Source organism: Elephas maximus, chromosome 7 (genome assembly GCF_024166365.1).
Source record: "Elephas maximus indicus isolate mEleMax1 chromosome 7, mEleMax1 primary haplotype, whole genome shotgun sequence".
Classification (NCBI taxonomy): Eukaryota; Metazoa; Chordata; class Mammalia; order Proboscidea; family Elephantidae; genus Elephas; species Elephas maximus.
In genome coordinates, this window is record NC_064825.1 from 28,135,313 (window position 1) to 28,163,010 (window position 27,698).

Genomic DNA, 27,698 nt, shown 5'->3' on the forward strand with positions numbered 1-27,698 from the left:
CAAGGAGTATCCTTTGAAGAAAAATTATAAACAAAGCTTTGGTTCTTAAATATATCATTGTACTCCTTTGCTATGGGGCTGTTCAGGCTTATCCTTAAGAGACCATGCTGTTACTTTTTTTTTTTTCCTTCTATTTTTATTTGGCATTTCGTACCTTCACAATGTTGTACAATCACCACCACCATCTATCTAATGACTTTTATCACCCCAAAGAAAACCTCTTACGCCTTAAGCAGTTTTTCCCATTCTCCTCTCTCTCTAGACCCTGACAACCACCAGTCTGCATTATATATCTATGGGTTTACCTATTCCGATAATTTCATATAAATAGAATTGTACAATATGTGACCTTGTGTTTGGCTTCTTTCACCTAGCATAATGTTTTCAAGGTTTACCCTAAACTTCAGCATGTGTCAGTACCTTATTCCTTTTTATGGCTGAACAACATTCCATTAGGAGCCCAGACGGTACATTCATCAGAATGTACCGGGGAATACATTCATCAGAATTCATGAATTTGTCTCTTAAAATATGTTTGTGTTATTGGATATAAATTAAGCCTCAATAAGTTGATATAAGTTGCCTCTATTTTTGCACTATTGTGAATTGCAGCTATGCAATCAGTCTCTCTAGCTGGATTAATGTACCCCAGAGGGACTGTGTCTTACGCATCTTCGTACCTCACTACTAAACACAGAACCCGGCACATAAAAAAAAAAAAAAAAAAAGGCACATAGCCATTGAGAAATGAATGCTGAACTAAAGAAGGAACAACCAGGGGACCCAAGCAAGTGTACAACCTTGCCGAGGCAGCACACGTGGCTGAGGGGTGGTTTGGGGATGTGCCCACTGCAGAAGCATGCATTGAAAAGAATTAAAGAACCTGGAAAAGGTGCAGAGTGAAGAAATCAGGAATATTTAATATTAAAAAATGTATATAAAGTATTCATACATATAAAAAAAGCTATTGCTTAACAGATTTTACATTTGTTGGGGGGGAACGAGAAACTGTTGTTGTTGTTCTTAGGTGCCGTCGAGTCGGTTCCGACTCATAGCGACCCTATGCACAACAGAACGAAACACTGCCTGGTCCTGTGCCGCCCTTACAATCGTTATGCTTGAGCTCATTGTTGCAGCCACTGTGTCAATCCACCTCATTGAGGGTCTTCCTCTTTTCTGCTGACCCTGTACTCCACCAAGCATGATGTCCTTCTCCAGGGACCGATCCCTCCTGACAACATGTCCAAAGTATGTAAGATGCAGTCTCGCCATCCTTGCCTCTGAGGAGCATTTGGGCTGCACTTTTTCCAAGACGGATTTGTTCATTCTTTTAGTAACCTTTAGTAGTCCATAGTATATTCAATATTCTTCGCCAACACCACAATTCAAAGGCATCAACTCTTCAGCTATCACATGCATATGATGTGATTGAAAATACCATGGCTTGGGTCAGGTGCACCTTAGTCTTCAGGGTGACATCCTTGCTCTTCAACATTTTGAAGAGGTCCTTTGCAGCCGATTTGCCCAATGCAACGCGTCATTTGATTTCTTGACTGCTGCTTCCATGGCTGTTTATTGTGGATCCAAGTAAAATGAAATCCTTGACAACTTCAATCTTTTCTACGTTTATCATGATGTTGCTCATTGGTCCAGTTGTGAGGATTTTTGTTTTCTTTATGTTGAGGTGTAACCCATACTGGAAGGCTGTGGTCTTTGATCTTCATTAGTAAGTGCTTCAAGTCCTCTTCACTTTCAGCAAGCAAGGCTGTGCCATCTGCCATAACGCAGGTTGTTAATGAGTCTTCCTCCAATCCTGATGCCCCGTAATTCTTCATATAGTCCAGCTTCTCAGATTATTAGTTCAGCATACAGATTAAATAGGTATGGTGAAAGAATACAACCCTGACGCACACCTTTCCTGACTTTAAACCAATCAGTATCCCCTTGTTCTGTCCAAACAACTGCCTCTTGATCTATGTAAAGGTTCCTCATGAGCATGATTAAGTGTTCTGGAATTCCCATTCTTCGCAGTGTTATCCATAGTTTGTTATGATCCACACAGTCGAATGCCTTTGCATAGTCAATAAAACACAGGTACACATCCTTCTGGTATTCTCTGCTTTCAGCCAGGATTCATCTGACATCAGCAATGATATCCCTGGTTCCACATCCTCTTCTGAAACCGGCCTGAATTTCTGGCAGTTTCCTGTCAATATACTGCTGCAGCCGTTTTTGAATGATCTTCAGGAAAATTTTGCTTGTGTGTGATATTAATGATATTGTTCTATAATTCCCACATTTGGTTGGATCAGCTTTTTTGGGAATAGGCATAAATATGGATCTCTTCCAGTCAGTTGGCCAGGAAGCTGTCTTCCATATTTCTTGGCATAGACGAGTGAGCACCTCCAGCACTGAATCTGTTTGTTGAAACATCTCAATTGATATTCCATCAATTCCTGGAGCCTTGTTTTTTGCCAATGTCTTCAGAGGAGCTTGGACTTCTTCCTTCAGTACCATTGATTCCTGATCATATGCCACCTCTTGAAATGGTTGAATATCGACTAATTCTTTTTGATATAATGACTCTGTGTATTCCTTCCATTTTCTTTTGATGCTTCCTGGGTCGTTTAATATTTTTCCCCTGGAATCCTTCACTATTGCAACTCGAGGCCTGAATTTTTTCTTCAGTTCTTTCAGCTTGAGAAACTCTGGGCGTGTTCTTCCCTTTTGGCTTTACATCACCAGCTCTTTCCACATGTCATTATAATACTTTGTCTTCTCAAGAGGCCCTTTGAAATCTTCTGTTCAGTTCTTTTATTTCATCAATTCTTCCTTTTGCTTTAGCTGTTCGGCACTCAAGAGCAAGTTTCAGAGTCTCCTCTGACATCCATCTTGGTCTTTTCTTTCTTTCCTGTCTTTTCAGTGACCTCTTGCTTTCTTTATGGATGATGTCCTTTATGTCATTCCACAACTCGTCTGGTCTGCGGTCACTAGTGTTCAATGTGTCAAATCTGTTCTTCAGATGGTCTCTAAATTCAGGTGGGATATACTCAAGGTTATATTTCGGCTCTCGGGGACGTGCTCTGATTTTCTTCAGTCTCAGCTTGAACTTGCATATGAGCAATTGATGTCAGTTTGTCATACTGTGGGGGCGTGTGTGTTGCTGTGATGCGGTGATGCTGGAAGCTATGCCACCGGTATTCAGATACCAGCAGGGTCACCCATGGAGGACAGGTTTCAGCTAAGCTTCCAGACTAAAACTGAGAAGAAGGACCCGGCAGTCTACTTCTGAAAAGCAGTAGCCAGTGAAAACCTTATGAATAGCAGCGGAACATTGTCTGATATAGTGCTGGAAGATGAGCCCCCCAGGTTGGAAGGTACTCAAAAGATGACTGGGGAAGAGCTGCCTCCTCAAAGTAGAGTCGACCTTAATGACGTGGATGGAGAAAAGCTTTCAGGACCTTCATTTGCTGATGTGGCATGACTCAAAATGAAAAGAAACAGCTGCAAACATCCCTTAATAATCGGAACCTGGAATGTATGAAGTATGAATCTAGGAAAATTGGAAATCATCAAAAAATGAAATGGAACACATAAACATCGATATGGTAGGTGTCAGTGAGCTGAAATGGACTGGTATTGGCCATTTTGAATAGGACAATCATATAGTCTGCTATGCTGGGAATGACAACTTGAAGAGGAATGGTGTTGCATTCATCATCAAAAAGAACGTTTCAAGATCTATCCCGAAGTACAACGGTGTCAGTGATAGGATAATATCCACACACGTACAAGGAAGACCAGTTAATACGACTATTATTCAAATTTACACACCAACCACTAGGGCCAAAGACAAAGAAATAGAAGATTTCTATCAGCTGCTGCAGTCTGAAATTGATCGAACATGCAATCAAGATGCATTGATAATTACAGGCGATTGGAATGCGAAAGTTGGAAACAAAGAAGGATCAGTAGTTGGAAAACAAAGAAGTTGGAAACAAAGGATCAGTAGTTGGAAAATATGGCCTTGGTGATAGAAACGATGCCAAGATCGAATGATAGAATTTTGCAAGACCAATGACTTCTTCATTGCAAATACCTTCTTTCACCAACATAAACGGCAGCTATACACATGGACCTCACCAGATGGAACACACAGAAATCAAATTGACTACATCTGTGGAAAGAGACGATGGGAAAGCTCAATACCATCACTCAGAACAAGGCCAGGGGCCGACTGTGGAACAGGCCATCAATTGCTCATATGCAAGTTCAGTGAGAAACTACTCATTGAAAAATCCAAAAATAAGGACTAGTTAAAAAAAATTATGGTACATCTATATCACAGAATATTATTAACCCCCCCCAAAAAACAACCAAAAAACAAACCCACTACCATCGAGTTGATTCTGACCCATAGCACCCTTATAGGACACAGTAGAATTGCCCCATACAGTTTCCAAGGAGCACATGGTGGATTCGAACTGCTGACCTTTTGGTTAGCAGCTGTAGCTCTTAACCACTATGCCACCAGGGTTTCCGAGTATTATATATAAAAAAAAAAAAATTGGTTTTATTTTTTTATTTTTTTTATATAGCATCATATAAAAATGGAAAAGAATGTATAATGACACGGAAATGTTTGCAGGCCAGTGGAAAAAAGCAGGTTACAAAATAATACCTAGTTTATGACCCCATATGTATAAAGAAAAAAAGGCACAGGGGCGGGGGGAAGGCTGAAAATAGCAACAGTGTTTAGAACTGACTTGTTTTTCCTTTTCATTTATCCTTCTAATTTTTGTGCAGTCGACAGAGATCATATTTGTAAGGAGTAAAAGAACTATTATAAAAATCACGTACATGGAAAATAATTTGTAATATCAGTTTTGGAGAGCAGTCAAATTTTTGCATTATTTACCAGATCAGTTTAATTCTCAACATATATACCATTTGAAATAATTAAAAAAAAAAGAAAAAGTACATTGTAGAAGGATTTTATTTTCTGGATATTTCTAGTCCTCATTTTAGTTTGTGCTCAGAAAGAGACTGAGTTTACTTAGAAAATCGTATTTGCAAAGGTCTGATTATGAAGTCATTTCAGTAGATATGGATTTTGAAACTTTTTTTTTACAGTTTAAGCAGTAGAAGAAAATGGCTAACATACAATTTTTCTCTCATCTTCTGTGGGAGGCAAATAAAATTCTATTACAGTGAAACAGCTCGAACTGACCATTCTTTTTTCTCTTTGAAATATGCCTTCAGATGATAGGAAATAAAACGGTCCAAGGAATTAGCGATTACTTTTCAAGTTAGCAATTACTTTTAAATAGATTCTCTAATTACTTCTTTTAAAAGTTTTTCACTGGGCGATGGTTAAAGCAGGCATATTCCCCCAGGCGGAACACCAGTTCCTGAGGTCTATAGCCCCTTGGCTTTTTGATAGTCAGAAGAAAGGCAGAGTGCTGCACCAGTCAGAGTCATGGAGACCCTGACCGTAAGGCTCCCATGGACTTGCCCACTGGGCTGGCAGCAGCTCTGCTGGACAAGATTGGCTCCACTATTAGCAGGGTCCTGTACAAAATGATGAGCCCTCGGGTAGTCGTGAAAATGGTTAATGTGCTTGGCTGCTAACCAAAAGGTTGGAAGTTTGAGTCTACCCAGAAGTGCTTCAGAATAAAGGCCCGGCAATGTACTTCTGAATAAATCAGCCCTTGAAAACCCTACGAAGCACAGCTTTACTCTTACACACATGAGGTCACCATGAGTTGGAGTCATCTGGACAGCAACTAGTTTTTTGGTACAAAATGAAAATGCAGGGCCCCTTTGCTAAAAATCATTAAAAAGTTCAGCACGGCCACAGCACAGCATTAAACCAGGCATGGGGCTCTCGTAAGCATGGGGCCCTGTGTGATGGCGCAGACCGCAAGCCCACGAAACCGGCTCTGTTTCTGGGTGAGACAGCCTTCTGTGATGCCGAGAAAGCTGCAGCTTATCTGGGTGTAAACACTCTCAACCAATATCACATATTTATCGAGCACCTGCAGTGTGCTTGGCGCTATGCTAAATGCTAAATGCTAGGCCTGGATAATTAAGGGTAAGTAAATTCATTCATCAAGTAATTACTCAAAACCCCATCTTTATTGGTGCATAGAATTTCTGTGTTGGACTGCTACCCAACAATTATACTCAAAATATTTCCTATGTGGGCCACTAAGTGTGATCACTGGATTTATTCATTCATCAATTCAATAAATGCTTACAGAACTCCTGCCACATGACAGGCACTGGGGGGTACAAAGACATGGGTCACAGCACCTCTCCTCTCAAGGGACTCAATTTCTCAGGAGACAAACATGTATATAGTTAATTGCTGGAGAAGGATGATCACAGCAAGTTTCTCAGAGAAGCAAACAATTGAATTGAGCCGTGGAGGAAAGATAACCCATAAAACCATTGCTGTCGAGTCAATTCCGACTCAAAGCGACCCTATAGGACAGAGCAGAACTGCCCCGTAGAGTTTCCAAGGAGCGCCTGGTGGCTTCCAACTGCCATCCTTCTGGTTAGCAGCTGTAGCCCTTAACCACTACGCCACCAGGGTTTCCGGAGGAAAGATAGGTGTTATTAAAAGCACCAAAGTGGAGTCCCTGGGTGGAGCAGATGGTGAAGCAGTGGAACACTAACCGAAAGGTTGGCAGTTCAAGCCCACTTAGAAGTGCCTCAGAACACAGTCCTGGTGATCAGCCTCAGAAAGGTCACAGCCTTGAAAACCCTGTGGAGCAGTTCCACTCTGCACGCATGGAATCAAGTCAACGGCAAATAGCAACAAAGTAGAAAAGTGACAGGAAGAGTATTTCAGGTGATGTGAACCCATGTGAGGTTAAGGATGCCAAAATTACCAGGCGTACTCAAAGAAGAGTGCTGGGTTCGGTATTGCTAAATCAGAAGTTCAGAATGGTAGGAGGTGAACTGTCTATTTGCACAGCCAACTACAAGTTCCCAGAGCTTTTATAAACAATTATAGCTACACCAAAAACTGGGCACATGTTAATATATTAATTAGCAGAGAAAGAAGAAGGAAGATTGAAAGGAGCGAGGCGAAGCGGGTGTGTGGCTGAGAGGGGTTTTGTAACGCATGAGAAGTTGTTAAAAGCGTTCACCAGATGATGGACAACATAATCGCGCCTGCCAAGGAGGCTTCACAAGGTGAAGTGAGAGACTGTATCCTGGGGCAGAGCTGATAAGCACATTCCCCTAAGCCTCAACACATCCTGGAGAGGCAGGAAGGCAAAGCTGGGGATCCTTGGATTCTGTACAAAATGCCCGGGAGTGGAAATTCCCCAAGACACTCTACCAACGCCCTTAAATCCATTCTCTGCACTACTGTATGCTGGGTCAGGATTGGACAACTCCGAGTCTTGTCACCAGTTTGTGGCATCTATGGATGAGGTGGTATGTGAATGGGTGAGCTCAAGGGAATGAATCCCTGTGATCAATTGTTAGACATCGGGATTCCCTGTTGGGTGACCGTGTTAAAAATCTGTGTTAAGAAATGAAGTCCTGATATATGCATGCTACAGCATGGATCAACCTTGGAAACATTACGCAGAGTGAAGTCAGTCAGTCACAAAAGGATGAATATTCTATAACCTCTATTATATACCTAGAATAAGCAAGTGTATAGAGGTGGAAGGTTTTTCATGGTTACCCAGGGCAGGAGGGAGGAGCGAAGGGGAACTCATTTTTAGAAGCATTGAGTGTCTGTTTATGGTGATGGAAAATCTGGCAATGGATATTGGTGATGGCTGCACAAGATAATTAATGTAATTGGTGCCAGTGAATTGTACACATGAAAAATGTTGAATTGGCAAATGTGTTATATATATATATATATTCAAAACAATAATATATATATATAAAGCTACTTTAAAATATCCCTTTCTGGAAGGAATTAGCTGTCTCATTTGACAACTGTGTTCTGACCCCTTTGGAGGAAGCCAGATTTTAAAAAGAGTAACAACAACTTATACATGTCAAATGCAAAGTTTCTTAAACCTGGCAAGACAGCAACAGTCAAGTTGAGAGAGACGGAGAAATAAAAATAAAGGTGTCCAGCCCTATCCCAACTTTTTTGAATTACAATTTGGAGATGAAACCCTTTCCTGTTTATTTTGAAAAGCTCTCAAGCAGAGTCGGATGCACTGTCAGGGCTGATGACTACAGTTGGTCTGATTTTTGTGCAGTCCCTTATCTCTGCTGATGGATCCTGGAATTTGGAAGGAGTTGGCTCCTACGGCCCATATCAACTGATTGTCGTTGTTGTTGGTTGCCATGGAGTCAGCTCCCACTCCTGGTGACCCCATGTAAAACAGAACGAAATGTTGCCTGGTCCTGCACCATCTTTACGATTATTGGTATGTTTGAGTCCATGGTTGTGGCCATTGTGTCAATTTCATCTCATTGAGGGTTTCTCTCACCTTTGCCGGCCCTCCTCTTTACCAAACATGTCCTTCTCCAGTGATCTGTGCCACTTGTTGACACTCCAAAGTAGGAGAGTCAAAGTCTGGGACAATATTCTGTGATTCGTAGTGTTTTCATTGGCTAACTTTCAGAAGTAGGCCTTTTCTCCTAGTGTGTTGTAGTCTGGAGGCTCTGCTGAAACCTGCCCACCATTGGTGACCCTGCCAGTATTTGAAATACTGGTGGCCTTGTTTCTAGCATCATAGTGACATGCAAGCCACCAAGTACAAAAAACTGACATACGGATAGTGAAATCAAGTGAAGGGATACTATTTTCTTGGGTGGGAGGGTCCACTTTGTACCCTCAACTTAAGCTTTGTGTGACAGCGGGCACTACACAGCTTCCGCAATGAGACTGGAGAGGGGATACACAGGTGAACAGGCTGGTATCTTAGCCCTCCAGGAGTGCACTGTCTGGTGAGAAAACGGAATCAACGTCTTCATTTTTCCAGGGAAGAAGTGGAGGTTCAAAGTGGGTGGGGGACGTCTTTAAGGTCAGATAGGTAGCCAGGGTTGGAGCAGATATTTTATCAGGTCTCATCCCAAAGCCATGGTATGATATTGCTTCCCAAAGAGACAGGCAGATGTGACACAGAGATAGTGAGGTGTCATGGTTCTGCCATCTAGCTGTATGCACTGCAGAAGGTGTTCTGATACTGCTGGTAGGAGGTAAAGAATTCAGGGAAGGGTTTGTGGGGCCCCAGGGCCCTTTACTCAGGACCACTATCTAGTGAACAGGTGCCTTGGGAGAAGCCACCTAATCTTTCTGAACTTGAGTTTCTCCATCTACAGGTGGTAGTACCAAGGTTTGTTTTTGCCTTAGTGAGATCACATGTATACGTTTTCTAAGCTCTCTAGAGACGGGCTTCAAACATCAGATTGTATTTTTCGAAATCGACAGCAAAGGGTTTTGACCACAATGTCCCCTAGACAATGACTCATGTCTCTCAGTCTTTAGGGGCGATTATTTAATTTTTTACTGACATTTTAATAGTCCCTCAGCTGCCATCAAAGATTTAACACTACAGAGACTAACAGAGCTTTGGGGAAGAAGAAAAAAACATATGAAATCATTGACCTATGGAGCTTAGAGGTAACAATTTCCAAGGGATTTAGGAAAAAACATAAAAGATATGATACTTAAGAGAGGACAGGTTGAAACCAGAATGGAATCCCTCTTGAAACCTCTTCTGGTGGAAGTTACTGGAGTACAGACAAAAGTGTTGGACTGAAGAGTCAGGATACCCATCTTTTCCACTCAGCTCTGTCACTAAATAATCCTGAGTTAGCCTCTTTGTTCTTCTGTCTTAGTTTCCTCTTTAGAAAAACAAGGGTCTTGATGGATTTCATCTCAGGGCCTTCTCTATGGTGACTTCCTAAGATCTACTGTGACTAACATTTCCATAGGCATTGGGCCTAATGACCCAGTGAGAATCCCTGTGAGTAGCTCTGAGGAGCAGCCAACAGCTGTTACAACATCATTCATCTAGTCCATGTCAAAGCAGCTGTGCTCCCAACTTGGCCGAACTGTTAATTCATGAGGGTGTGGGCCCTTCTTCCATAGAGAGTGGGGCCTGTGGAAGGATAATGCCTAGTAAGGATATATGGAGAGAATTCAGGCTGTCTATGAATTTGGAAGGTGTATTAGTTAACTATTGCTTTGTACCAAATCACCTTACAACTTGGCAGCATAAAACAACAAATATTTGTTATGTCATGGTTTCTGTGAGTCAGGAATCCAGGCATGGCTCAGCTAAGTGCCTCTGGCTCAAGGTCTCTTGTGAGGTGGTAGTCAAGCTGTCGGGTAGGGACAGGTCTCATCTGAAGGCTTATCTTGGGGTGGGAGTGTGGGTCCACTTTCACACTCACTAACATAATTGTTGGCAGGCCTCAATCCCTTGCTACATGGGCCTCACAACACCACAGCTGGCTTCCCCCAGAGTGGGCAATTAAGAAAGAGTGAGAGAGAGTGTGCCTAAGTTGGAAGTCACAAGCTTTTTATAACCTGTCTTAGTTTCCTAGGGCTGCTGTAACAAATTACCACAAACTGGGTGGCTTAAAACGATGGAAGTTTATTCTCTCACAGTTCTGGAGGCTGGAAGTCCAAATTCAGGGTGTCAGCAGGGCCATACTCTCTCTGCCAGCTCTCGGGGAAGATCTTCCCTTGTCTCTTCTAGATTCTGGTAGCCCCAGGTATTCCTGGCATATGGTCAATCTCTGCCTCCATTCTCTACTTGTATTGTCACGTGTCATTCTTCCATCTGAGTCTCTCTCTGTGTCTTCACATAGTGCTCCCCCATGTCTCTGTCTCTTTTCCTCTTCTTACAAGGACACCAGTCATATTGGAGTTGGGCCCACCCTACACCAGTGTTAACTAATTACATTTGCAAAGATGCTATATCCAAATAAGGCCACATTCACAGGTACCAGGGGTTAGGGCTTAAATGTATGTTTTTGGGGGGGACACAAATCAATCCATAATGCAACCTAATCAGAAATGACATCATCGCTTTTCCACGTTCTATTCATTAGAAGCAAGTCAATAAGTCCAGCCTACTCTCAAGGGGAGGGATGTGAATATATAAGGTGGGATCCTTGGGGACCATCTTAGAGGCTGCCTGCCACAGAGGGGGAATAATTTACATCTTTATTTTCACTAAACTCTATCTGGAGCCCCGGTGGTGCAGTGGTTAAGAGACTGGCTGCTAACCAAAAGGCTGGCAGTCTGAATCTACCAGCTGCTCCTTGGAAACCCTATGGGGCAGTTCTACTCTGTCCCGTAGGGTCCCTGTGAGTCAGAATCGACTTAATAGCAATGGGTTCTTTCAACATCTAGCTGGATGTAGCATTACGATCAATTAAATGTAGGCAACAAATCACAGGAGTATGAGCAGCATGACTTCATAACCAATAAAAATCACAGATACTTGCATATTACTTTACAGTTGTTGCAGATAACTCTGCTTACCCCTAATTCAAAATATGGAAATTATTAGACCCACTGTGCTAGATCTCGTTATTTAATGTATTAAAGGAAACGTTCATATTACTACATACTAATTCAAAAAAATATTTTGGCAAATTCATTGTATTTATAACATTATGTACTTTATTTTATGAGTTCAAAAACATTTTTCTGAGAAGAGATCTATATAGGTGGTCACCAAACTGCCAAAGGTGTTCCTGACACAAAAAGATAAAGGATTCCTGGGCAAGTGGCTCTCAAAGTGTGGTTCTGGGCCCAGTAGCATCAGCATCACCTGGGAACCAGTCTGAAATGCCAATTTTCAGGCCCCATTTCAGACCTGCTGAATCAGAAGCCCCTGGGGGAGGGTGCCACGAATCTGGGTTTTAACAAGACCTCCAGGTGATTCTGATGAACACTCAAGTCTGAGAACCACTAGCCTCGGATATTTTATTCAGATTTTGAATTTCCAACAAGCTACCAGGTAAGCTGATACTGCTGGTCCACAGGCCACTTTTTGAGAACACTGCCCTTGACTGTGAAGCCCTAGTGGCACAATGGTTAAAAGCTATGGTGGCAACCAAAAGGTCAGCAGTTCGAATCCACTAGCTGCTCCTTGGAAACCCAATGGGGCAGTTCTAGTCTGTCCTGTAGGGTTGCTATGAGTCAGAATCGACTGGACAGCAATGGGGGCAGAAAAGGGGGGAGCCTGGACTATACAGTATAACTCTTAGCTTCCTACCTCTTAAGCAACCCTTGCCTGGCCCCTCTTATAATTTTTTTTAGCCCCGCCACTAACTAGCTTGTGGCCCAAGGCAGGCTACTTAACCCCTTGGAGTTTATTAGAATATTAAAATAGACCAAAAACAAAAAAAAACAAAAAACGAAGCCAACTTGTGAGGTTGTTGTAAGAAGTAGGAATGTGTATATAAAGCCCTTGCCATCACACCTGGCATATGTAGTAGCAGCTCAAAAACGAGATGATACTAGCCATACTACAGTTGTTATCATTTAAAATTCTCACTAAGCACCGACTTGCCCTGGAGGGGTGAAGACTGATAGAGAAGGGAAATATAAGCAGATGGATGTCAGGGTAAACGGGAAGAGCTGCAAGAGCTCAAAGCAGGGATGTCTAACTTCAAAAATGAGGGAAAAATGTGGCCTGATGTAGTTCAAAATGTTTTTCCATTTACTCCTGGGAGAGCTTCACACTAATTTTTTGGCAAAACAAGCATTATTATTGCCATTCTAACATTATGGAAGAAGAAATTGAGGCTGACGGAGGAGGATGACTTGCCCAAGGTCGCACAGCTTGGAAGTAGCACAAGGCACTAAATCACAGGCCACTTGACTAATCAGCAGGGGCTCTTGACCATGTGGCCTCTTGACCAGTCTGGTTATATGAGGTATGTCCTTGGGGACATTTGGGGACACCTCGTGGCCTGATCTGCAGGGTCAGAGAAGGACAGGGGTGTTGTCTCAGTTGGGGTCTGAGGCTGTGAGGAAGCTGTCTACTATGGTATTTGAAAAAAAAAAAAAAAAAAAATTCTGTTGCTGTCCAGTTGATTCCGACTCACAGCACCCCTACAGGACAGAGTAGAATAGCCCCATAGGGTTGCCAAGGAACTGCTGGTGGATTCCAACTGCTGACCTTTTGGTTAGCTGCCAAGCTCTTAATCACTGCACCACTAGGGTTCCACTACAGTATTTGGGAACCCCTAAAAGGGAGAAATGGCAGCATATCTGCATGCCTCTGGGGTGAGGTACATAGAGATAGCCAGTTTCCTTCTGATTCCAGATTGTTCCTCCTCATAGTCCCACGAACCCAGATGCTAAATGCAGTGGAAAAAGACGCTTCAGACTTTACCTTTTCTGTCAGGTTTGGCTTTTTTTTTTCTTTTGCTATTTGGGCATGGTGCAAAGGTAAAATATTTAGCTACATTCTCTCTAAGGAGACCTGGTGGTACAACAGTTAAGCGCTCAACTGCTAACCAAAAGGTCGGCAGTTCGAACGTACCCAGGAGTTCTGGGGGAGAAAGACCTGGTAATCTGCTTCTGTAAAGATTACAACCAAGAAAACCCTATGGGGCAATTCAACTCTGTCACATGGGATTGCTGCCAGTCGGAATCGACTCAGCAACATCCAATAATAACATGTCCTCTCTAGATTGGGGTTTCAGAGAGTAAACACTGGATGTATATTTATTTTCCTCTATGAAATCAAGGGTGATAATGGAAGACTTAAAATCAGACACCATCACAGGTATCTTTGGCCATCAAATTTCCAGTGGCGTGAAAGCTCCAGGTGTGACAGCATTTCAGATTCTTACAGACTGGTGTGAGTGACACTCCCTCAGACTCCCTGCCGGGGAGCTGCTAAACCAGAGCACCCTACATGCTTCTCTGTCAGACTGCCAGCGTCTTGTCTACAACACTTTCCTACAGACTTATCTCACCTCTTTGTTTTTCTTTCCAAATCTCTCATTATGGCTTTCAAAGAAATGGCAGATACAGAAGCCTGGGATGAGTCAGTAGAAGCAGGAAAACAATTGGATGGGCTTGTTTAAACTGGCTTGGTCAGAAAGATCTTTTAAGGATCCTCATTGGTATTTTAGTGAACACTCCCTCTCAGGTAGGAGTCCTTGGTTAGCACAAATGGTTAAACACTCAACTACTAGCTGAAAGGTTGGTGCCTTGAACATCCAGGGGTGCCTCAGAAGACAGGCCTGGTGATCCGCTTCTGAAAGGTCACACACAGCCTTTGGAGCCGTTCTAATCTGCACACATGGGGCCATGAGTTGGAATCGACTCAATGACAACTAACAAGAACAACCCCTCAGGTAAGTAATTTTCTGCTCCTTCTTAGAGAGCTACACTCCTCTCAGCCAATAAAGCCCCCAGACAGTGGGTCAGCCTTTCACTTCATCTGACAAGATTCGTGCTTTGGAAAAGCATGTTCAATCTAGCCTCTGCCCCATGAGAGTATGGCACAGAGGTCCTAATGCCATCTCCCCAATGTCATCTCCCTCAAGAAATACTCGGTAAATGAACTTCCAACATGGATAGCAAGCTCCCATTATCATAGGGAATGTTGTTGTTAGCTGCCATCAAGTTATCCCCTGACTCATGGTGACACCGTGCATAATGGGATCAGACTTTTGTGACCCACAGGGTTTTCACTGGTTAATTTTTGGAAGTAGATTGCCAGGGCTTTCTTCCTAGTCTGTCTTCTGGAAGCTCCACTAAAATCTGTTCATCATCATAGCAACACAAAAGCCCCCACTGACAGACAAGTGGTAGCTGCACTTGAAGTGCACTGGCTGGGAATTGAACCTGGGCATCCCACATGAAAAGTGAGAATTCTGCCACTGAACCACTGCTGCACAAAACAGGATGCTCAGAAGAGTGAAGAAACAAACACTCAGGTAAAAATGGAAAAGTTTTCTCTTTTCTATTCCCTGCTAATATGAGTAACTATTAACTTTAGGGGGCATAATGGCATTATTCTGGAAGACTGAGAGAGAGAACTTTCGTATTTTCTATTAATATATTTTGGTCACTGATTAGACCCAATACAATCATGTAATCCAGCACCTACAGAACCCTCAAGGGATGGGGCATTTTGCCTCCTCATTTGTTGCTGCTTCTCTATCACATTTTCTCTAGCCACCAGAAACAAAGTTCCCTCACTCTCCTCAGAACTCCCTGCCCAGTCACTGCCGTGTTAGTCTCTGTTGATGGCAAAACCTCTTACTGTATGGAGATGTCTCAGGGCAGATGCTGTGCCTCCCACTAATTTTCTTCAGCAGCTTCTTCTTCTTTTCTTACTTTGAGCTTTTTTCCTGCTTCCATCCTCCCTCCCTCCCTCCCTCGCTCCCTTCCTTCCGATCTCCTTCCTTTCATTTCTAAGGTCAAGGGGGTCCCTCCATGTTGCTTTGGGTAACCTTTCCTACTCACATTAGTAATCTCACCCTCTCCTGCTTTCACCATTGTGCCAGACACAATTGGTGCTCACCAAATATTCCATGGGCTCCTTTACATATCTTAGCCTTCTTTCCAGGTGTGTCAGATTATGTGAGTAGTTCTGGACAATGGACAGTGACAGAGAGACACCAGTCTTTTCCAGGCTGCATTCTTCAAGTTCTCTTTTTCTACAAATAAACTTATCTACAAACAAACTCATTTCCTGTATTCTAAAAGAACCTTTTCTGACTGAGACAGCTTCTTTGGCTACCATTTCACTCTCCCTTCCATTTCACTGTCCAATGTCAAATGCAGCAGTTTTCACCCACTCTCTTTGTTTCCTCATGGTCACACTATTCTTTAATTCCCTGAAAAATGTGTCCTACTTTCCTGTAGTGGTTTTGCCATCCAGCATTCATGGATCCCTCTGGTAACTGAACTTCATTTCCTCCTAGGGAACTGCCCCTCCTTACTCTATGCCTAGGTGTGTCTCAGGATGCAGTGGCTCGCCTGGCTTTGGGGAAGAAACCTGGGTCCAAGGCCAAAGCCAACCAGTACATCCCATTCTCTTCGCACCAAAGACTGACACATGACTGACTGAGAGCCAGTTATACCCAAGGATCAGCGATTTCTCAGGAAAAGGCTGTCACTCTCCCCAGTGGATGTGACCCAGGAAGGAGGTGGCTCCCAGAGCTCCTGACAGGCAACTTGTGCCCACAGTAGAATTACCTGTACAAGAAGGAAGTTAACCTGCACAAGAATGAAGTTAACCGGTGCAAGAACGAAGTTAACGTAGATGAAATGATAGCATTTGATGCAAAGAGACAATACATCCTAAAGCCAGAGTCCCCTGTATCCAATCATGCCTGAAGTCCTCTACCTTAGCATGTGTAGTTACATGGGGGCATTATTTACCTTAACATAATAATAAAAAACTTTTATTATAGAAATTTAAAAACATGTGAAAGTAGAAGGAGTGGTATAATTGTGTATTGAACCCACTGTACCTCTCACTCAGCCTCTACAGTGATCAAAACATGGCCCAAATTGTTCCATCTATACCCATGCCACTCCCCCTGGGTTATTTTTGGGGCAAATCCCAGACATTCTATCATTTTGTTTGTAAATATATTACTACGTATCACTACAAAATGGGCACTCTTTTCGTACAGCATAATCACAATACCATTACTATACTTAAGATCAATAATGACCCTTAATATCATCAGCTGTTCTATGGGGCGTTCTGCTCAGTGTCATCCTTCATGTATCTAGGGTTTCGTGACACTGCAACTGTGTGGTCTTCCTCTTTCTCCTCTGACTTCTGACGCTGTTTCTTCTCTTGGTTACGCTGCTCTTCTGCACCACTAAATACAAGTGTTTCCTAAAGTTCTCTCTTCTCTGTACTTTTCCTTGAGCATTTTCAGACATTCTCTTCTCCTGAGCACTCAGCACATTGTCATGATAGGCAAACTTCTTATCTTGATTCCTGGCTTCTTTCTAAAGGCCCGCACTTTAATTCACAGTGCATCCCCAATTTTTCATGTTTCTCTCTAGACCAGCTCCTATTTCAGACCATTCTGAAGGGTACTGATCCTGAAGTACCCTTCACCTGGCCCCCAAGTTTGAAATGCTGACTAGGCTGTCTTCCTTGATTTCAGCCCAATTACCAAGATCTCCAGGTATCACATCGGAAATCTCTCTCCTTCTTCTTTGCTTCTTCCTTTTAAATCCCAAAACTACTACTGTAATTTTGACTCTTAAACCCTTTTCAATACACTCCTAGCAGCTTTTCTCACTCTTGTTTTGCCTTGATCCAAACCATTTTAGAGGCTCCTAAGAGATTAACCCACTGCCAGCAAGTCGATTCCGACTCACAGCAACCCTATAGGACAGAGTAGAACTGCCCTATAGGGTCTCCAAGGAGCAGCTGGCAGATTTGAACTGCAGACCTTTTGGTTAGCAGCTGAGTTCTTAACCACTGGGCCAAGAAATCCCCAAATCCAGATCTTACGATTTCTTTTCTGAAAATGTTCAGTGGTTCTTTTCTTCCCATTGTGTTAGGTACATAACTTCCAGCCTTCGTGAACCACCACAATCAGGCCCTGGTCTTTTTCCATCTTATCTACCTCTCCTCTGTGGTAGACCACTGGTGTTCTTCCAGCTATTTAGTTGAGTCCACACTTTCCTAACGTTTTGACTTTATCCTCATGGTTCTAGTCTTCCTGAGTCAGAATTGACTCGAAGGTACACAACAACAACCTGTCTTCCTGAATGCTTTGGACTTCTGGCTTTTGAATTCGTATTCATTCCGCGAGCTCTGCCTTATAGCCAAGGTCTGTGTGATTCTGATTCGCCTTCTTCACTAGGCTTCATGTTACCTGAACCCTGTCACTGCACATCTCTTGCCTTTGAGAATCTTGCAGTTTCTTCTGTAGTGCCTACTACCTAGCTGTTCATTACATATTTGTTAAATCGAATGGAAAATAACTGTAATGTGTGTTTCGAGCTCCAACTTCCTCTGAGAAAAGCTCCAAGTCTTGCGGAAAATATTTTACAAGAAAGGAGTGAGTGAGTTGCTCATTAGAACATTTCCTTGCTTTATATCCCCAGTCCATAAGAGGAAAAACTTATCCTCTTGGATCTCAAATTCCTGGAAATTGGCCTCTCGATATATCATGGGCTATAGCATATTTTCCAGTGCAGGTTTATATTTTATTTTCATGTCATTTTATCTAAAATAGTCACAAATTTTAGCTCTGATGCTCACCACTGCATATTCCTTTGCTGGCTTTAAAAAACCCTCAAAACTGGGAACCTGGGCATAAATCCATCCTTCTCTAAGAGGCAGACTAAATAGAAGGATATTAGCCCCAGAGTTAGTGTAACAAAGTCTCCTCATCTGTACTGAAAGGATTTTTACAAATGTTGGGTCATGAAGTCACGTCACTAGTTTATGGGATTGAAGATATTTCCATTTTACAGGAAAACTAAGAATTGAATGCTAAAATCTAGATAGTTGTCACGCTATTTCTCAGAGCTCATAAAATTAGTGTTAAAATGATCTTTTTCTCCCTTGTTTTTATTTTATTTCTGCCCTAGGTAATGACACTAACATTAACCTTAGTTCGTTATGAATAATGAATTCAGTGTAAAAGAGAGTTGTTTGGCTAAAATCAATTATATTTTTAAAAATAAGAAAACGAGGATTTAAAGGTCTGGCAAGTCATTGCAAAAGCTTTGAATTTACGAAGTTATGTATTCAGATTTCAGATTACCATATCCCTGTCTTTTCTCTGCAATTTATAGTGACCTACTCCCTGGATGGAAACCCTGGTGGCGTAGTGGTTAAGAGCTACGGCTGCTAACCAAAAGGCTGGCAGTTCGAATCCACCAGGCACACCTTGGAAACCCTATGGGGCAGTTCTACTCTGTCCTGTAGGGTCACTATGAGTCTGAATCGACTCGACAGCAGCTGGTTTGGTTCTTTGATTACTCCCTGGATGGTGCAAATGGTTAACGTGCTTGGCTGCGAACTGAAAGGTTGGAAGTTCAAGCCCATTCAGAAGTACCTTAGAAGAAAGGCCCGGCAATCTACTTCCAAAAAAACAACCACAGAAAATCCTATAATCACAATTCTACTCTGGCACACACGGTGGTGTCACCATAAGCTGGAATCGACTCCATGGCAAGTTAGTGTATATTGTAGTCCAGTGCTGGTGAAAACAACTTCAAGTAAAAGAAATATGATTAGCAAAAGGAACTTCATGAACCAAATATCCCTGTAATTTACACAAATGGAGCCAACGTTCTTCTTCACTAGGATAAAAAACCGATTAGACAACTTGAATGGATCTCCAGGAAATTATGCAGGAAAAAAAAAAGCCATAACTTAAAAATGGTTACATATTATATGATTCCACTTAAGTAACATTCTTCAAACAGCAAAAGTATAGACATGGAGGACAGAGGTTAAGGACTGAGAGGGGTGCAGGGAGGAGGTGGGAGTCGCTATAAGGGGGTACTAGGAGGGAGCCTTGTGGTGATAGAACAGTTTTAAGTTGAATGTGGTGGTTACATGAAGCTACCAAAACCCAAAAACCCACTGCCGTTGAGTCGATTCCGACTCATAGCAACCCTATAGGACAGAGAAGAACCACCCCATAGGGTTTCCAAGAAGCAGCTGGTGGATTCAAACTGCTGACCTTTTGATTAGCAGCCATAGCTCTTAACCACTGTGCCACCTGGGCTCCACACAGGTGATAAAACTGCAGAGAAACACATATACACACACACACACAAAACTGGTAAAATCTGAATTAGCTCTGTGGATCACACCAATGTCAATTTCCTGGTGTTGATAGTCTACTATAGTTACTCAAGGTGTTGTCCTTGGGGAGGAGGGTGCTGGGAGGAACATGTACGGGACTCTCACTAAGTACATATTTTTGCAACTTCCAGTGAACCTATACTTATTTCAAAATAAAAAGTTAAAAAAAAAATCAAACATTTCCTCATCACTTTAGAGAAGGGGTTGCAAACCCAAATGCCACTGAAGTCAGGTGGTAACAAATATAAGTGAAGGGAGGGTAAAAACCACGGCTGGTATCCAGGGGGCAGCTGCTACTGGGCTCCTGCCATTGCGGGACAGTGGGCTTGCCAATTGCTGAGTTGCTTTTCTAAGAAGTTGGAAATCTACATTTCTAATAAAAATCTCCTGAATTTTAAATATTGACAACTAACTCAATCTTTTTTTGAACACCGTGTAGGTCAAACTAAAGATACTTGAGGGTTGGATTCAGCCTAACAGCCATTGGTGTACGATTTCAGCTTCATGGTAGAGGTTGGGTTTGGCCCCAAAATGAATTCCTCACAGAATAATCTGGAAATCTCAGTACACAGCTCACATTTATAAGTGATCCATTGCAAAAGACTGAGTAATGGTCACCCTGAAAAAGCAAGTGTTCTGATCAGGACGCTAATGCAAATGTCATAAGCCACCAGACACTGACACTCAAGGACTCTGAACACTGTTGACATTTGTTTGACTCACAGCTGGACTGAGGCCATTGCCACTGGAACCCCCTGCAGGGATGACCAAGAACTTAACCATCGCTTCCTCAGCATGGTGCTTCGGGCATCCCCGAAACCCAGTGCCGTCGAGTCGATTCCGGCTGGAGCATAGATGGTGTTTAACTGGTATTTTTGGAAGTATTTATTTATACCTCCTCAGCTATCTTAGTTCAGCACTTATTTTAAAGCTAAGTGAGATCTAGAAAAGTGGAGAAAATGAGCCAGAATCTGTTGTACCATGCTAGAATTTAACTTACTTCTAAGCTGATACAATGGTCTGGTGAATTCACATTATACATGTCTGCCAACCTCTGTCTCTGTTTAAAGCTCTGAACATATATGCCTTTTGCTAATTAGCAAACCACCACCCATTTGTCAATTGCCATATTATGGTGGCTTGTGTGTTGCTATGAAGCTGGAAGCTCTGCCACAGTATTTCAAATACCAGAAGGGTCACCCATGATAGATGGGCTTCAGCAGAGCTTCCAGAGTAAGAAAGGCTAGGAAGAGAGGCCTGGGGATCTATTCCAGAAATTAGCTAATGAAAATCTTATGAATCACAACAGAATAACCCTCTTAGGTTAAAAAACACTCAAAATACACAGTGACTGCAACAATGGACTCCAGCATACCAATGATCATGAAGATTGTGCAAGACTGATCAATGTTTAGTTCTGTTATATATGAGGTGACCATGAGTTGGAACTGACACCATGACAACTAACAATTAGCGCAAATGAGTACAGCAAGGTGACAATACTGTCTTCATTACAGTTTTGGTCCTAAAGACTTTCTCATCTCCACCCTGTTAACTGCCAAGAATATAGACATGCCTTCCTCCTTTCCTCCCAACCCAGCCAGCTGACTCAGAAAGAAGCAAAAAGGGGAGTTTAGATAATTGGATATTCTTCACTACTTGCAAAACAGGTCCAAGGACCATGTCTATGAGTCAATAAACATCCCCCTCACTGTCTGAAACAACATCAAGTGCACTAATCAAACCCTTCCGTCTGTCTCCAATCTCTAAAACCTTGAATATACCTAATTCTTCTTGAAGGGAGTAGGTGGAAAAATTCTAGTTTTTAAAATTTTTGCTAACTTACAGGTTAGCAATAGGTCAGCTTTTAAAACTTTACTTATGTCCCAAACACAAAACTCTCAAAATCAAATTTAAATTATTAAAAGAAATTATTCATTCACATTATTTCTGTCCTCTTTCCCCAAAAGTCTGCTAATAAGAGTCCTGAGAATGTTTAGGAACCTTCTCTTTAAAAAAAAAAAATAAGGATTTGTAAGTATTACTTAATGATATCCCAACAAGAGTCTTTTTCTGTTTACCTTTTCTTTTTTTTAATTTTTACAAAGCTCTATAATATGCAGACTTTTAAGGGGTTGGTTCTCAGCCTCGAAAATTATGCTAATGAAGTAAGAGCAATAATGCAAAATGTGGCCACTAATTTCTCTAAGGGGAAATATGCAGAGATCCTGGGCTGTACGTTTGTTTCCAACTAATTATCATGTATTTACTTTTCCATTAGTCCGATAATTTTTCTTTCAGTTCAGAATTAAGCAATAAGACATTGAATTATATAAAGGCTTGTTTAGCATAGCAGACACACCCCATCATTCCCTAGTCCTCTGATTTACGGCTCTTAAAATGCACAACCAAGAGGCTGTCTATATGCCCTTTCCTATTTATATTCCATCACACAGTCACCTCAATAACTTATGCATTCTCAGAAGAACTACCTAGCAATTAACTCTAGTCTCTTCCAACTCACCATCTCATTATGTAAAGTGGATTTTAACGCAAACTTTGTTAGTAACTTTCAATTCTAATTCCTTCTTATCTCCCCCACTCCCACCCCGCCTAGTAACGTCAGTTTCTACGTGACCAAAATACTCTGGAAAAAAACGACAGCTTAAAAAATCCACATTGGACTGGCAGCACATTTAGTAATTGGTCTTTGCACTATGGGGCACCACAATAAATCGAGATTGTCATATTTCAGTTGAAGCATGTGATGCAATTCTTTATAGAAATGGAAATGAATTCTCCCTGCCGCACAACACAGCATTTTAACTATATTCAGGAGAAACAGGCCAAGTAAGGAAGCTATTATTTTTGTTCAAAAGGCAAAAAAAAAAAAAGACAATCCTTTGTTAGAAGGTAAAGGAATTCATACCATCTCTTCTTCAAACACTAGGAAGAGGAGGGATGCAAATGAAGCAATCGACTGAAGAGCTGAAATGTGGTTTAGTGTACATGGTCTTGTGGTAAGGAGCCAAGGATGGCTGAGGAAGTTTCTCAGAAAACCAAAGGCAAGGCAGCAACTTGTAGATGACACAGCAAGCACATGAACAGGGACAAAGTCCGTTAGCACAACTGACTTACCAACGTCGGGATCCACGGCTTGGACTCTGGTTAACAGAGCCTTGGTGGCAGTATTCTCATAGACACAGGCATTGTAGTGGTCGGAAGAAAATACCGGAGGGTTATCATTCACGTCCTCCAAGATCAGGTGGACGTCAGATTGGCAGAACCTGCCACCTCCGTCAGTGGCCCTGGCAATCAGACTGTACACAGGGACCCGCTCCCGGTCCAGCAAAGCCAAAGTTTTTAACTCACCTGTGAAAATCAATGGCAGCATGGTTGGCTTGGCCTTTCTTTGAAGAGTAGATAATTAATTATATACAGAATCCCCAATACAGGAAGGAGCAAAGGTATTTGGCCCAAGTGACCCACACTTGGAAAAAGACATCAAATTCAAAGTTTTAGGCAGTAGGGAAAAATTTATGGTACTGTGGATGCACCAACAAACAAGCTTCAAAGGCCTGTAATTAACCCTGCTCTGAAGCCTGTGGTGTCAGGGCTTCTTTTGCCTGCTTGGAGAAGCTCCATATGTCTTTAAACTTCTCAAGATCTGCTCAGGATATCTACTATGTCTCTGTATTTCTGCTATATCTACAGAAAAAAAAGTATTGAGAATAGACTGGTATCCTAAATTCTCTAATGGTCAGTAATATCAATACCCCCATAGACCCAGAGGGGAGTCTCCTGGCTTCTGGCTATTCAATGTATCTTTATCCCATCTTTTAAAGGAAAGCAAAGCAATCATAACAGAGGCTGGCTTTAGCACTAGAGCAGGGTCTTGAAGAACCTCTACTAAGCCAGGGTTAACCTTTTAGTTGCTGGATGGCAGATGAGCCTGTAGAGGTGGGATTAGGCCCTTCGATGGGGACGCTTGAGGAGCTTGGGGTGGGAGCTGTATACCTGTCAGCATGGAGATATGTCTGTATTTTAACCACTGGAACAGATGTACAGGTGCTGGACATCAGCCCCCAAATTTAGTTTAAGTTTCAATAGACAATGATAAGAAGCACAGTGACAGACCTAAACAAATGCTATTTGATGAGAAGTTGGACTCATGAAATATTACTTTTAAATAAAATTGGTAGACATAATTCAGGCCAAGCCATCTAATTGATAAAGCAGCTCCTCCTATGGCTTATCCCCAGCAGGATGGATCATTTCCCACTCCTGCCGCAAAATGTTCGGTGGCTTCTCAGGGCAATATTTAAGGCTCTCCATGATTTGGCCTAAAGCTATTTTTCCCGCCATTTTTCTCACAAGCCATTCTCTAGCTCCTCTCGCCAGTACCATTGTGGTACATGCCATTCCTTGGATGAGTCAAGCTCTCACTGTCCCTGTGACCTGTGGTGTCCCACTTTAGCCACCGAAATCCTGGCTCAGTTCAAATGCCAATTCTCTCCTAAAACAGTTTCCTCTTCCCTCTTATCAGAACATTGGCTACTACTTCCTCTGTGCTCAGATACCTCCACTTATACCTCTCCTGGGTACTCATTCTCTTCTGCCTTTCATTATTATTATTATTGATTTACCTGTCTGTCTTCCTCACTGGGTTACACCATCCCTTGGGCATGGTTTGTTTTGTTCTTCTTGGAGTCTACCACAAATATCCCATACAGTGCTTTTACATTTACTAGCTAATCAGTAAATGCTAGCTATTAAGTAAATAATAACCAGGTCCATATTCCCATGTCAGTGCTTCCCAGTAAGATTCAACTGACACGAGAGAGGGGTTAGGGATGAGCCATGACATTTTTTGGAGACTCAGTAGGCACTATTCACTAGGACCAACAGAGAACTGGAAATATACAAGCTATTCAAACTTTACTTAAAAATTGCCATTGGATGAACATAACACTGAAATAAGTGGCCTCCACAGAAAATATCTTTTCCATTAGCATTGGCCTTCAATGCATGCATCTGCCTTTGGCTTATATAACCTTTCACATTGTAAATCCTACCTGAATATGTATGTAAACCTAACAGTCCACAGTTTAGGAGAAACCAGGCAGGAATATTCAATAAAACCCAGACAATTGTCTGGGGCCCAAAAGGGACTTCGGCATGGCAAAGCTGTCTTATTATGCATTGCTGTCTGGTTTGGATGGAAACTTGTATTTGTGATGAAACTCTATTTACACCTTCTATAGGCAGATGCCTTAACGCACGTATATAGACACAGTAGAAGCAAAGAGAGATGTCTGACTACATGATGCTAATAAATGTAGGTCAAGTCAGGGCAAGTTTTATAAGCCAAATAAAATTTGTGTGCTCTAGACTATCTTCTGACACCATGTGCTTGCTGCATTTCCTAGATAAAGTCCGAGAAAACAGAGCATCACAACTACGCTCTAGTGTATTAACCACTCACTAGTGATGAGACCATGTGAGAGTTTAACTTCTCTCGTGGATAAACAATGGCATTTATCCAAAAAACAAATTTCTCCTTACCACTTTCTGGATCTAGGAAAAATTCATTGTTTCCAGATCCATAGAGTGAGTATCTTATATCGCCATTGGATCCAATATCGGCATCCTTAGCACCGACCTTCAGGATAATTTTATTTGATGGAATGTCTTCAGGAAATAATGCTGTATATGCAACCTGGACAAAGGTAAGGAGAGGTAATTAGTATTTTGGGAACAATTGCCATGATTTCTTTTAAAATGAATGCATTTATGTAATTTAGCTATTTTTTCCCCTCTACCACAGAACTATATAACAACAATAAATGATGAGACTTGGTATATCTGACGCACTGCCTCTCCAATGCCCAGTCATTCAACAAATATTTATTGAGCACCTACTATGTGCTAGATACTGTTTTAGGTGTTAAGAGTACAAAGGTAAACAAAATAGACCTTGTGGTAACCAAGACACACATCATGAATTGATCACGATCCTCTTTTCTGCTAAGCCCCAGTGGGGCCTTAGGAGCCCTTCAATTGTTTAAAGAATCACTACTGACATTGGGTATTAGCATGAGAGATCAAATCTATTTGCAACACTTTTATAAGTTGCTCTTTTTTTTTATCAGTTGCTCTTGAGTCGACTCTGAGTCATGGTGACCCGTGCGTATCAGAGTAGAACTGTGCTCTGTAGGGTTTACAATGGCTGGTTTTTTGGAAGTAGATTGCCAAGCATTTCTTCTGATGTACCTCTGTTTGCACTTGAATCTCCAACCTTTCAGTTAGCAGCTGTTCATTAAATTGCACCAACAGAAACTTTCTAAGCTATGTTGTTGTTGTGTGCCGTGGAGTTGATTATGACTCATATCGACCCTATGGAACAGAGTAGAAATGCCCCACATGGTATCCTAGGATACAATCTTCATGGGAGCAGATCACTAGGTCTTTTTTCCCACTAAGTGGCTGGTGGGTTCGAACCACTGACTTTTTGGTTAGCAACCTAGAGCTTAACCATTGCGCCACCAGGGCTCCTTTTCTAAGCTATAGAGCACCAATACTGTCTCTTGGTCTACAAGGTAACGAAAATGGTAAATAGTGATTTAATTTCAGTAAAAAATTATAAAATCTAGTCCTGCCCCCTGTCACTGACTGTCGTGTTAGGCGCAATAGTGGAAAGGCTACTTCAAGAGGAGCCTGGAGACCTGGGCTCAGAACTAACACTGCCACTAACCAGCTGTGTAAACCGATAGAAGTAATTTATCTTTTAAGAGCATTCCATTTCTCTTTTATGAAAGCAGTGATTTTAGGCAGAATAAGCCATAAGGTGCTTTTTGATTACTTAAGACTTATTTGATTTTAAGACTCACGCTTTTTGGGCAACACTAGGTATCTGATCTTGCTATCTACACTATTTTCATGTCTACAATATTTCATTCTAGACACCACCTCTGACCTTCCTGTCTCCAATTGGAACTCACTGATCAAGAAGCTAAAAACAGAAATTAGGCTGGTCTTAAGGAGAAAAGTGAAATGAGTCTTGATTTAATTTAGGGAAGCCTAGTCAAAGATGAGATATGAACCCAAATCTCACCTGATCACAGACTGGGCTATTGTCATTCACATCACTGACAGTCACTTCCACCATGGCCTGTGTGACAAAGAGCCCATCAGTGGCAGTGATATTGAGGAAGTAAATGTCTTGCTCTTCTCTATCTAGTGGTCTCTTCACATAGACCTTCCACTCATTCTGCACCAGGCCCAGGGCAAACCTTCCTCGGGGGTTCCCTCCTGCAGTGAAAAAAGAGCTTGTGAAAATGTGCAATGAAGTGCCTTGATCTACAGCTACGGGGACAGGCCCGTGTAGGGTCATCCAGGTACCCCCTAAACTGTAGCATTTACTATATGTTGATTCTTGTGGAACAAAGCATGATATTTATGTGCTTGGTTTGTGTGGCGAGTAAAACAGTAACTTTCCAAGAGAATAAAACCCACTTAGAGAAGCTGGAGATGATCTCTTGTTTAGTTCCCCCTAAGGACAATCAAATTCAAACTGTGAACAATCAATCGTCTTCTCAAGATGATACGACTGTCTTTCCACTTAGTCTCAAGAGAAGATGTAATACACCATAGCTCTTGTTACCAAGACAGTTTCATTAGCTGTTGATTGTGCAATCAAGGGAAGGCAGTCAGTTCTATTAAGGAATTCTTTAATGAAGTCTTTATTATACAGCTGCTCTCTTCTTATAAGGACTGGAGTTTGGGGAAGAAAAGTTTACATGATGTAGGGAGACCTATAAGTCTAAAATAGTACTAATGAGGGGTCATTTAAGGAACAGTTCAAAGATAAACGCTACAATTAGACTAAATTTATCAGGGTAAAGCTGGTGAAAGTGGAAGAAA

At 41.9% G+C, this 27,698-nt stretch overlaps 1 protein-coding gene across 6 annotated transcripts in view; it reads right to left on the reverse strand.

The window, feature by feature from the left end:
* The window catches only part of FAT3 (FAT atypical cadherin 3), a 793,468-nt gene that overhangs the window by 81,992 nt on the left and 683,778 nt on the right, over window positions 1-27,698 (reverse strand). For all 6 annotated transcript variants that reach the window (XM_049889556.1, XM_049889551.1, XM_049889553.1 and 3 more), the window contains exons 11-13: window positions 26,890-27,086; window positions 25,341-25,494; window positions 22,914-23,147 (exon numbers count right to left, since the gene is read on the reverse strand). In XM_049889556.1, coding sequence (XP_049745513.1) covers window positions 22,914-23,147; window positions 25,341-25,494; window positions 26,890-27,086 — 585 coding nt within the window. The remainder of the gene's footprint in view (window positions 1-22,913; window positions 23,148-25,340; window positions 25,495-26,889; window positions 27,087-27,698) is intronic.